Here is a 12249-nt window from a genome sequence, read left to right on the forward strand (position 1 = left end):
CAAAAGTCAGTTCCCACAAGTCGGTTACGATCGCCAAAGCTATGCACAGACTCTAACCATTGTTGTGGGTTGCGTTACAACCGCCAAAACATAAAAGCTAAGACTTTTCGGGTGTTCAACGGTCACTAGGGGGTGGGGAATGCATCTTCTGGAACCAGTTTCGACCTTTGGCCAATGGGCTCCGAAAAGCTAACTCCGACGGTAAAATCTAGCAATCAACCCCAACCATACTAAGAGCGGCCGGTCTCAGTGAAAGAAAGACTGGTTAGCTTCGGTTAGCAGTCTTTCCGAATCTGGTGTTAGAAACAAAACTGGATCTAGATACCAATCTAGATCGGGCAAATATCAATGGTGAGTGTTGCAAGCAGAGTGAAATGATAACAAGTGAGTATGGAGCACCATATTCAAATGCAGTTCTAGCGAATTAACGGTACTGGATGTTGCCCTTGTCTATTGTTGACTTGCGGGAAATTATGTTTTCTTCTTTCTGATGACGTTTACATTTTTGAAGTCGGGTGGGTTACATAGAAGGGAGGACGCCGAATTTTGTCCTGAAATAGGGTCTTCTGAAAGAGTCTACAAATATCTAATTGGTACATTGTGTCCCTTTGATGGCTGCCTTGTACCGCTGGCAGTGGACATTTGCAGACGATGAGATCGGGCCACAATAGGGGGTTGATCGATTCATCTTTTGTCGCAACTGTCGGTGCCGAGAGCCGTGTCAGCAAGCACGACATAATAAGGAAACCCACTTTCCCAGTGCGCTTACCTGTATTTAGGTTAAAGTCTATCCTAACCCGTTAAAGAAAGATCCTCCGGAGGCTAGTTACGCGAGGGTTCGTTTTTGAACCAGCGACTGAGACAGGCCGGAAGAGGGAAATGCTGGGGCAAAATCTGGGGGTTTGCCCTTCTTCTCTGGCATTCTCACAAAACTGTCTATTATCCATTACTAGATTTAAGGGTGCCGTGGTTTTACAACCGTTTGGGCTAATCTGGTCCTTGTTGCTTGCAGCGGCACAATGCAACTCTGTACGCCTCCACTATTGATGGCGTACATACCCCTTGGCATCCGCAATTGACATTGGCCAGCAAAAGCCAAGGCCCTAGCTTAGCGGAAAGTGTAAACGGATGAGATCTCGGGTTTGCCGATCGCATGGGAGAGGAGATTTTTAGCGACTCATCCTAATTTCTCTTTTCTCGCGTTACGATTACTGTACGGTTGTCCCAGTCTGGATGCAACATGGCTCTCGTACTTATATAACTCAACGCTGCTTTCGCGCAGGGAAAATCATGACCTATTCAGGAGTGGTGTCGAAGAAATGTACCATTGAGTCATATGCGTAAAAGAGAGGTGCCCTCTAATGTTGTATGATGAATATTGGCTACTGTCTTTGACACTTAGTTTACGCTAGCCTCACCACCTAAAGGCGGCCCAGGCCCACACTCACTCACTCGATACCTCTTTGCGTATTTTTCCGTATTTCTCACCTTCATTGTAGTAAAGGTTGAGGGTCGGGAGCATAACAATAATGAAGTATTACGTCGAATGGAGATTAATTCTTGACTCCGTGTAAGTAAGCTGACCAGGGTGTCCCTTGATGTCTAGTTATATGCTTGCCAGATATGTGCGTGCCGCGACTACGACTTAACGATTCAATGACCCCGCTTAGAACCCCAAAACCAAGAGGTGATTGATCCTACCCATGTACTTTCGTGACTCTTCCAACCTTTGATCTTTGACTTTTGCCCAATAGCTTCGTTTACACGCTTCGCAAGTCGAGAGGGAAACGCGGCGGTGACTTCATCGACCGTCAAAGACTCCTTTTCCTCGACATTGGCGCCAGCTTCCACCAACAGTTGGGTGATTTTACCAAACGTCTCCTGCTTCATTGAACATCGCATAGAGTTCCGCTCCGGATCCCCGCCGGCGCCGCGGTTGGTCTCTCGGATTTGCTTGCTAAACCATCTCCAGACGGAACAGCCGTCGTACGGATACGGGGCATTAGGGTCGGCACCGTGTGCCAGAAGCGACTGAATCATTCCCAGACGGACATCTGCCAAATTGCGAGTTATCGAATCCCAGTCGTCCAATACAATGCGAGAAAATAGATACCCCCACGATACCCTGGCAAGGTAAAGAGAGTTGATGTCTCTGGCCTTTGGGAGCATCCAGGTCAGGATATGTTGCTGCTTCGACGCTACATTCAGCTCCGAACCCTCTTGGATAGCTGTGCTGAGGAGGTTCAGAAAATACCCCCACTTCTCGTCGTCCAGTTCGGCGCCACGAGAGAAAAGGAGGTCGACCATAGCTACCATCTCAACTGGGTCTGAGTTTGCCGCCGTGCTTGCTTCCAGAGCAAGATTCAGCAGCCGAGAGATGTCACCAAACCCTGCTATTCCCCCGTCGATGCCGTCTGATACATATTCGCAGAGACCATTCTGGATGGACATGCGAGCTAGCTCTCTCAGATTTAAATCGGGGACAGCTAGCTTCACCACGTCGAACATTTCGTCCACGAGCGCGATTGCCACCTGTGGGGAGTCTTTCTCCGCTCTACTGCCATAGCTCATTCCTTCTTCCATGAGCATCCTGGTCGGCCCGGAAGGTGGCAATGCCTTAATGAACGCGAGGTGTGCCATGAGTATAAGTGTATTGACTGGGAAATCACCCAGAATCTCGCTCAGGAACTTCGTCATTTCTTCTGAGCGAAGGAAGTCTCGTACTGTCCGGTGGAGGAAGTCAACCGTATGCCCGAGATAAGGGCGGCTCTCTGAGGGGTTCAAATGCGTCTCCAGTAGTCCTTTGCAACGAGCATTCAACCTCCGCCTCATTACATAATGTCGATGAAAAATATCGTGCTGGTCCATGGGCTTGATGCAGGAATCCAAGGCGAAATTCTCCGTGTCATAGCACTGGTCCAAGAAGGAGTAGTGCATCAGAGTAAACGGGTTATGAGCATCGAGTGCGACTTGGAAGTATAGTGCCATCTGTTTATGGTACACAGGTTCGATGGAGGAGAGTATATGTCGAAAGAAAAGACGAAGGTCTCCGGGGATTTGTTTCATCCTCTTTTCTAGCATTTGGATCGAGTCGCTGTTGCTCAAACCCTCTAATACAGATCGAACAACGAGAACCACCCAGAGAAAGACACCCTCTGCTCTGGTAGTGATTGCATTGACAAGATTTTCGTAGCGACTGTCTGTATGTGCCTCGAGTCTCCAACTGTTGTCCTCTTGTAGTGTTGAGGAAATGTACCTGTGGATATCTTGACGCGTCAGTTCGTGAAGGTATAGTTTTCTTGTCACGTCCATCCCCAATGAGTCCTCAAAGACGTTCCAGGGACGGCTCGAGACGCAGAGTTTGAAGTTTTTGCCGCTGGATAACGTTTGAAGTATCCTGATAACATCCCTGTGCTCGCCATGGTACTCATCGAGACCGTCTACAAAGAGACAGAAACGGGGAAAAGCATCATCGGTTGTCACTGCAAGCCGACGAAGGACATCGGACATCTCTCGAACAGTCCAGACAGGAAGAATTTGGTCGCCTTGGACGCTGTAGTTCCGCCTTCCTCTCTTGGTGCTCGCGTTTTCCCAGCGGTGCGGCACCGCCACTGGGATGAGTTGTGGATTTGAGACGAAGATGTCGAACAACAGTGATCTCAAGAGGCCCTCGATGGTCTTTTGCAAGCGTGTGCCGGCATTCCAGAAATAGTACGCGGCAATGATGCACTCTTTCGACCCGGCCCATTCGTTCAACGTAGCCTGTGTCCGAGGGTGATCGGCGATGAATTTCATCAGCGTCGACTTCCCAGAACCGGGTTTGCCGGACACCCAGTACACTCCGTCGCCTGTCCGAAGCCAGTTTAGGAGCGTGACTTTCGGATAATTTGAGCCCGCTGCTTTGGTAGCGTTCTTGTTCAGAATCCAGTTGAACGTTTTAATATGAGCGTCGGGGATTGACTCGTGCCGAATACTCAGAGACTCGTAGTGGAGGCTCTTCACAATGCGGTGCTCCAACATCCATTGGCGGTCTGAAGATGCCGAGATGACTGCAATCTGCGCAGAGAGTGAGTTCAGCAGAACCTCTTTATCGTCGTCGTTTCTTGTACTGATTTTTCGGGCTTGGATATTGATCTTGTCCAACAGATCCGAGATCTCCTTCAGCTTAGCTGAATGATCATGCACCAGAGTTAGCTTCGCTTTCTCTAGTTCAGCCATGTGTCTTAGCACGCTCGACTGCTTCTTGCTACCGAAGAGACGTACGTCAGAAATAAATTCCAAGGGTGCTTCTGATAATGACGTACTATGTTATGACAGTCAAGCAGGCCATGAGATCTGAGCGGCAGTTTTCTACTGTTTCTTGAAGGCTCTTCATGCGCGACTTTCCAAGCCAGTTTTTAACGGATTGCTTGAGACTTGCGGTTTTTCCAGAGGACGGTTTTAAACGCGCATCGATTAAACTGTTGTGCAGTTCATCGGAGGTCTCCTGGCAACGAATCGCCAGGCGAACAAGGTCGATCTCCGCCTCCATCGGTTGGTCTGAACCCGGTAATGACTGAAGAGTCTCGACCGACTCTGGTGGGATTAAACTGGTGCTGAGCTTGCTCACGTGCTGGCACATGTCCTCGAGGCTGCGGAACTTCTCGGTGGTGCCATCGATGGACTCGTAGATCTGGAGTGAGTCGGACACAAGGCCACGGCAGAACTGCAGAAACTGAAGAATGTTACCCGCCAGGCTGATGGCTGCGAGTGCCTCCATGTTGAACGAGCCTCAGAAAAACGATAACGAGAGGGACTCTTCAATCATGAAATGACGTGGTTGGGTGCATCGGACCAGTACAGGCGAAAAGTATCGCGACTAGCCCCTGTGGTGTCCAAACATGAGTGAGGGATAAAGTCTTCTTATCGGTTCCAATTGACGATATTGTTCTCGTTGGTTGCCTGAAGGAAGCCTAAGGGTTCGCCTGATGGCCGTACCGAAGGCAGTGCTTGCTTGTGCCACGTGTGGCTTGGGGTGACAATGATGATTTGCCAATCCTCCAAGCCAAGGCTTACCTGCACATATGACGCCTCAAACGTTCAGCCGTACCACCTGTGTGGTCGGGAAATAAATTGGCAACGATCGGCAAAATATGGCGGGTGAGAAAACACCAAGGAGCATGATTTGCAAATGACAATTTTGCGTTGCGTTGCCTTTGTCGTTATGCTCTCATCTCGCTCTGTCTTCTCATCTTCTTTTTCTATTCTTTCTCTGACTCTCTGTCGAGTGGTGAATATGAACAATCCTGCTGTGAAAGCTATTATTCCGTGACTGTATATCAGCGTGTTGTGTCTGGATGTAGCACAACTGTCAGATAACAAGTAGACAAGCCACCACATCTTATTATGAAAGGGCTGAATGCAGACGATCTGTTCAAAAGTGGGCTCCTGCTGCCTCCAAATGAAGATGAGTTGCCCCAGGAAATCAGGTCCACAGTGCGGGGACATAACGGAGACTTCTCGCTACCCAAAAACCATTTTTGGAGCGATGTAGTCTCTCCAAAGCTCGGGACATTTTGCTTAGCGTGGACTTGAAAGTCCCCGAGCTAGGATGCGACCCAGTATATAAAGAGCCTCGAGTCTCTTACACGATTGTTAAACCTTTGGGCAATTACAGGACATTGCATCATCAACATTAAGACTCCATAAATGAAAATGGAGGCCCATCTCGAACTCTTCGTCCTAACTTGGGGACTATACCCCCGCCGCATCCTCTTGTATCTCTCCGAAAAGGGCCTGACGTCGTCCCCATTGATCAAGATCACACCCGTCTCAGTCACCAGCGCCGGCATAGATGCAGCCGGCAAGCCCCCCGGCAGTGTCCCCATCCTCCGACTGCCGGACGGTTCGCTCATCAAGCAATCAGCCGCCATCCTCGAATACTTTGAGGACATTTGCGACAACCCCGACCCCCAACAAAATTGGCAAGTCGAACTAGCAGCGAGTGCAACCAACAAAACTAGCATGCGTGGCGACACGCCCAAAGAAAGGGCGCAAACGAGGGAGATAATGGGCCTCGCCGACGAAGCCAGCACCCAGTTTGTCTTTGCGTGTCACAAGGGAACAGCGCTTTTTGTGCAGTTGGAGTCGACGAACGCACTCGCTGCAAAATTGGCCCTCGAGTACTGCAAGAAGAGCCTGCGCCTGATCGAGGAGAACTATCTCGGTGACTCACAGTTCGGGGACGGCAGCAGATTCACAATCGCCCACCACATGCTTTACTCCCTTCTCCAGTTCTCGAGGGAGCTGTATGATGTAGATCTTTTGACCGACCCGGGCTTGCCCGACCTGCAACGGCTGTTCGACATATTCAAGAAGAGAGATCCTGCGAAGAACCATGAAGACCACTTCCCCGAAGATATCAGAAAACTAGCCATTCAGTGGCTCCCGATAGAATAGGCAACTACATCTATTTTAATAGAGGCCCATGAAAGCATTACATCCTTTAGCTGGTCATTGTGACGTATTTGGTGCACAATTAATTTTACTACTCTCCTTCAGGGCCAATTATGGAGGCTGGCAAACTTTTTTCAATGTCTGGCTAGAAGTCCTGTATGGATGTGAGACATATGCTAAGGAATCAGAGAAATATGCCATTGAAAAGGAAAATTATGGTCCTGCGCACTCGAGATAAGAATTTTGTTCCATCAGAGGGAGAAAAGATGGTATGTTCGACAAACCTTGGAAGGAAGAGCTCTAGAGAGAGGTTGTTAAGCGCGCCGGGAAAAGAGACAGTTGCTTCAAGTTTTAGGTGAACAAAGTGGGACCCACTTGTCAATCCTTCGTATGGAAAAGTCAAACAGAATGCCAATTGCGAAAACAGCCTCGCCATGAAGGGTAGATTGATGGACTTGAAGTTAATCTGATATTACTATAACTAAATATTACAATGAGCGCGAGCAGTGGCGAATCTATCATCCAGCGCCCTATCTAAACTGCCAGCTTTGCAATCTTGGCCAGCTGTGCTGCAACTTGCTTAAAAGTGTCCTCGGTCTTGGTGAACTTGAGTCCCAGAACCTTCTGCACCAGCGATGTGTCCACTTCGAAAGAGCCCTTTGGCAGGTCTGACTTCTCTGGGTCGCCCTTGGGGATGCTGTCCGCCAGTTTTGGCAGCTCTTCCCTGAAAAGGTTTGCAATACGCTGGTTCGAGACTCCTCCATTGCCCAAGACGAATCTCTTGCCACCGGCCTCCGGGTTGAATAGCGAAAGCACATGCGCCCGTGCCACGTCGCGCACATCCACGTACAAGTGTAGCCCGGTGGGCGGCACGGGGGACGCAGACGTGAGGCTCGGCTCGAGGAAGTTGCGCCACAGGTTGAAGTTGCTCTGGTTCAGCTCTTGAGGGGTCTTGTAGACACTCGGGTCGTAGAGCGGGCCGTACACCATGGGCGGGTTGATGATGACGAGGTCAAAACCGGGCTTCTTGTCGGCGACGAAATCCCACGCCGCCTTTTCGGCGAACTTCTTGCTGGCGGAATACGCCAGATTCAGGGCCTTTGTAGTCAGGGCCTCGTCCCAAGTGATGGGGTTCCAATCGGCTTCGGTGTAGACCTTGACGGGGTCGGTCTGCGCGGGCAGGCCCCAGTTGAGGACGGCGGCGATGGAGCTGGTCATGACGACGCGTTTCACGGAGGGAGCAACGCGAGCGATGCCGGACAAGATCTCGGTTGTGCCCTTGATGGCCGGGTCGATGAAGTCAAGGTTGGAGGAAACGGCGCGGTAGTTGAATGGCGATGCGGTATGAAGGACGGCATCGAAGGGGGGAGTTGAAGTGAGAGCTGCGTCAAAGGCAGACGGGGCAGTGATATCCGGGACGAGAGCAGTATCAAGCTGCTCAGACGGGTAGGAGGCGAAGGTGGAGTGCAGTTGGTCGGCCTTGGATTGGCTGCGTACTACGGCTCTGACAGAGTGGCCTGCCTCAAGGAGCTGAGCGAGAATGTGCTGGGCGATGAAGCCGTTTGCACCGGTGAGAAGGATGCGATGAGCCATTCTGACGGTGAAGGTACAAGTGTCGTATCAAGGTGGGTTGTAGTTGAAGTCTAGGCGATGTGATGTTGATCGACTTTCCCATCGCAATCGACGGAGGCACAAACTGACTATATATATGCATGTTTGTGAATACCATTATACAGGATGTCACATATTCAGCAAACCTGTTATTTCACAGCTGATTAAGGCTCCCGTTGCTGTTGCGTGTGTCCTTGTTCCTGGTTGATGCAAGAAGCGGAACTCTCCACAGCGGACGACTCGTCAGCCTCAACGCAGAATGCCGAACGATGGGCGACGCCGGGCGTTTACGGCCCACTTAATCGGCAGACGGCATTGATGTTTGGTGTGTCTGGCTTTCGGTGGCTGACTGAGGCCTTTGCTGTGCATTGAAGAAAGTCATTAATAAGCAGAGAGTCGCAGGGGAGCGAAGCGATGGCACGAAAAGAATGACGTCATGCGCAAATAGCGTGCGCTATCAATTCACCGTTCCGGACGTTTCCGACCACTTGACTTACTCATCCTCACATGGTAACAAATGACAGGCTGCAAAGAGTGAACTTAGTCATTCCAGCATGGGGAAGCCGACAGCAGTGCATTTGTTCCTTTCAATTAGTGCCAGGCCAGTGCACGCAGGAGTATGGCTAAAAATACACAGCTGGTTAACTCAAAGTAATCGCAGCTACTGTGTAGCCATGATCACTAAGCCTCGTAAAAGATCGGGTGAGTTCCGGTGGGAATAGATCCAACCAATAATTCATCCGTCATTATATAACATACTTGGACACTTCTCACCAACGGATGAAAGACGCAGCAATCTCTCGCAATCCCCAACTCTACCAAGTTCCAGTTTGCAACAATTATTAGTGAATTACAACCAGGACAAGATGAGCGAAAAAATGAAGGCAGTGGGTAAGAAAATAATCCCCCAAAAGTCCTACAGCCTATAGACCTCTGATCCCCGCAATAGATATTATAAATGGCGAGGGCCCCAAAGAGAACCTATTTATCAACCCGGACACACCCAAGCCAATCCCTAGCGAGGGCGAGGTTCTCGTCAAGGTCAAGGCCTTTGGCATCAATCGGATGGACCAGATTCAGCGCCTCGGAGGCTATCCCCTCCCACCACAGGCGCCCAAGACGCTCGGCGTGGAATTCAGTGGTACAGTCGAGAGTTTCGGGCCAGGAAGCCACGGCGCTTTCAAGGAGGGCGACGAGGTTTTCGGCCTCGCATACGGAGGCGCATACGCCGAATTTATCGCCGTAAATCACAGAATGCTGCTGCACAAGCCTGCCAACTTGACATTTGTGCAGGCCGCCGCCATTCCCGAGGTGAGCGCCCCCCCGTCCTGAGCTTTGTTAGTCTCTACGAATGAGCGACTGACATAACTTCAGACCTGGATCACTGCCACGCAAGCTCTTTTCATTGTTGGGGAGTTTTTCGCCGGCAAGTCGGTGCTCTGGCATGCCGGAGTCTCTGGCGTTTCCATCGCCGGTATCCAGCTAGCAAAGAACGCCGGCGCGTCCGCCATATACGCAACTGCCGGGTCGCAAGCAAAATGCGACTTTGTTGTCAACGAGCTGGGTGCCACTGCCGCCTTTAACTACAAGACGGAAAACTGGGCGGAGCGCATCAAAGAGGCAACCGGCGGCAAGGGAGTAGACATCGTTGTTGACTTCATAGGTGGGAGCTACTTCCAAAACAACATTGACGTTGCGGCCCGGGATGCTCGCATTGTGCTCTTGGGCTTATTAGGTGGAACCAAGGCCGAGAGCGTGGACATTGAGCAACTGCTCTACAAGAGGATCAGAATCGAGGGAAGTACGCTGCGAAGTAGGGACGTTGAGTATCAGGGGAAGTTACGGAGTCGGCTTGAGGAGTACATTCCGCAATTTGAAGCAGGGAAGCTCAAGGTAGTGATCGATACGGTTTTGTCATGGGAGGAGATTCAAAAGGCGCATGGCATCTTGGAGAACAATGCCAACGCGGGCAAAATTGTCTGCACAATCCCCTGATGGGGAGGGTATGCAAAAGCTTTGTAAAAAATAGTTTTATAATCACACATGTATAATATAGCCACAGTTGAAATATCCGAGCCAACGGTACGTACCTAAACACTTGAGCGGCTCTGATTCTTCACGTTTGATCCCGACTTGAAGACTAAACAAGCAAGGGAGACGCCCATTTACGAAACTTGTCTACTGCATTTATCTCTGATATAAATAGACAGAAGATGGTGATTTTCCCCTAAGCTTCAAATTTGAATTGGAAGATACGCAATGAGTCTGATCTTTTAATCGTGACTGTGAGTTTCTTGCCATGTCGTCTGAAAACATCATTTGCGAGGAACTTCAATGGGCCACTGGTTCCAAAAGTGGCATTTCCACCTAGCCGACTTAAACATTTATCAATAGAGAGCTCCTCCTTAAGGGACAGGCACAATTTCAAGCTAAAAGGATACTGGTTTCTACTTTCACTCTTGTGACTGGTAGTTCCATATAGTGAAAAGTTGTATTTCTGATTCTGTCCTACTTTGTCTGCCTAGCAGAACAGCCAGACTGAATCAATAACTCAACTGAAAGCACCTGACTGCAACACCCGCATTCGCGTAATTATGTAGGGAAACCACATGGGAAAGAACTACATAAAGTGCCACGTAGTCCCAAAACTTTATCTGCAGCAGGCCATCTACCAAGGTTCGCAGTTCTGGCAAGGGCCTTGGAAGGCGCTGACAGCCGTAATGCAGGCAAGATCGGCGGCCGGGTCTGATTATTGCGCACAAGTTAGTTGTAGTTCCGAAAAGCGAGAGACGCCAAAACTGACTCAAAAAGAATTCATCGATAGCAGCGCCGCAAGCTGAAATTGTTCCGCCAAAGGCAGCAATGCAACCTAGATTTCGAGTCTTGTCAGAAAACATGCCCAAAAAGCCAAAGATGGCGGCACAACTTACCCCAAACGTCGCAACCATTGGCCTCGATGGCTCGAAGCCTGGGGATCGCGGCGTTGCAAGCGGAGAGCTCGTTTGGCGGCACAGACGTGCACTGGTACTGGGTCTGTCGCTTCAAAACGTTGGGGTCGGAGGCAGCTCGGCCCCCAACAGTAGCTTCGCTGGGAGCAGCGGCAACGAGGGAAGCCAGAGCGGCCAAGAGAGCAAGAGCATTGGTATTGAACTGCATGATGAGTATGGGTTTTGGGCTGGGAAATAGTGGAATTGGGCGTGAGCGACAGGCTTTTCAATTGAAGTGCTTGAGTAAGGATGATGGTGAAGACAAGAGGTGAGAGATTAGTGTAAGCAGTAAGGACTCCTTATATAATTTTCCTGAAAGTGTACTCATTCAAGCTAAATCGCCCTTATCTTTATAAAAGCCCAGCATTCGTGGTTTCGATGATGTAGGGGAAGAGAGGCTGACTTTCAGCTGGTAAATTAAAAGAAAAGAAATGTAATTTGTTTTACTTCCAAGCAGATATTAAACTCTTGGCAGATGTGGCCTTTGAAAATGTAGTATATGACTTAATCGTGCTGTAGAGAGTACTCATGATGTCTTGTCTAGTGCTCTACTAGGAATTGAGAGGTTGATATGATAGTACCGCCTCTTCTCACGTGCACATGAAAGAACATTTTGCATAAATTAAAAAAATGTGTTTGGGAGACTCTTGGTTCATCAGTGGACTGAACTCTTTTTGCGGTGCTAACGGACTTCTCCAGGTGGAATGGACAACGTCGCCTGCGTATTGACGGAGTTGTCCAAAAAGAGTATACGAAAAGAAGCTTTTACTTGTGTCAACTAAGGCAAGGTCTTCAGACGGCCGCAGAAGTGTTGTCCGTGCACAACTGCGGTAAGGACGGAGTTCTCCAAGAGGTACAGGAAAGTTTACATTGTGCCAACTACAGTAAGGATCTTCAAGTGCCAAGAGAAACCCTTACTTTCTTAGGGACTGATCTTCTTTAGCAAATGGGAACTAAAACCCAGAGGGACTGACTTCTATCGAAGCCTACTGACTCGTTCGTGGCTTGCCAGTCTGTTTCGATGCTCTTGGCCGTATTGGCGGAGCTATCCATATACCAAGGGATATATCTTTGGTGATAACTACAGTAAGGATCTCCAAGTCCCCAGTGAAATGTCATCTGCATTAACTATGTTTAGGTCTATTCTTTTCGACTTTTTTGACTCATTTTTTTTAATTCCCAGCATTTCTGACATTCTTGGCGTCACTCTCTCTTT

General features: G+C 49.5%; 5 protein-coding genes across 5 annotated transcripts; 2 read left to right on the plus strand and 3 right to left on the minus strand.

Moving 5' to 3' along the window:
- Positions 1-1653: 1653 nt before the first annotated feature.
- Positions 1654-4759, minus strand: EsH8_V_000987 (uncharacterized protein; the record flags this gene model as incomplete). The annotated part of the gene is made up of 2 exons (XM_083273503.1): positions 1654-4246; positions 4305-4759. The coding sequence occupies 2 exons, from the start codon at positions 4757-4759 to the stop codon at positions 1654-1656; spliced, it is 3048 nt and encodes a 1015-aa protein (XP_083126218.1).
- A 935-nt stretch (positions 4760-5694) lies between these two features.
- On the plus strand, positions 5695-6438 carry EsH8_V_000988 (glutathione S-transferase family protein; the record flags this gene model as incomplete). The annotated part of the gene is made up of 1 exon (XM_083273504.1): positions 5695-6438. The coding sequence occupies one exon, from the start codon at positions 5695-5697 to the stop codon at positions 6436-6438; it is 744 nt and encodes a 247-aa protein (XP_083126219.1).
- A 531-nt stretch (positions 6439-6969) lies between these two features.
- EsH8_V_000989 (SDR family oxidoreductase) lies at positions 6970-8028 on the minus strand (the record flags this gene model as incomplete). The annotated part of the gene is made up of 1 exon (XM_083273505.1): positions 6970-8028. The coding sequence occupies one exon, from the start codon at positions 8026-8028 to the stop codon at positions 6970-6972; it is 1059 nt and encodes a 352-aa protein (XP_083126220.1).
- An 884-nt stretch (positions 8029-8912) lies between these two features.
- Positions 8913-10041, plus strand: EsH8_V_000990 (NAD(P)H-quinone oxidoreductase; the record flags this gene model as incomplete). The annotated part of the gene is made up of 3 exons (XM_083273506.1): positions 8913-8937; positions 8996-9357; positions 9421-10041. 3 exons carry the CDS (start codon positions 8913-8915, stop codon positions 10039-10041), a joined length of 1008 nt encoding a protein of 335 aa, XP_083126221.1.
- Positions 10042-10714: 673 nt separating this feature from the next.
- Positions 10715-11202, minus strand: EsH8_V_000991 (uncharacterized protein; the record flags this gene model as incomplete). The annotated part of the gene is made up of 3 exons (XM_083273507.1): positions 10715-10791; positions 10850-10915; positions 10977-11202. The coding sequence occupies 3 exons, from the start codon at positions 11200-11202 to the stop codon at positions 10715-10717; spliced, it is 369 nt and encodes a 122-aa protein (XP_083126222.1).
- Between the last annotated feature and the right edge of the window lie 1047 nt (positions 11203-12249).

The sequence above is a fragment of the Colletotrichum jinshuiense genome, chromosome 5 (assembly GCF_051148585.1).
Source record: "Colletotrichum jinshuiense chromosome 5, complete sequence".
Classification (NCBI taxonomy): domain Eukaryota; kingdom Fungi; phylum Ascomycota; class Sordariomycetes; order Glomerellales; family Glomerellaceae; genus Colletotrichum; species Colletotrichum jinshuiense.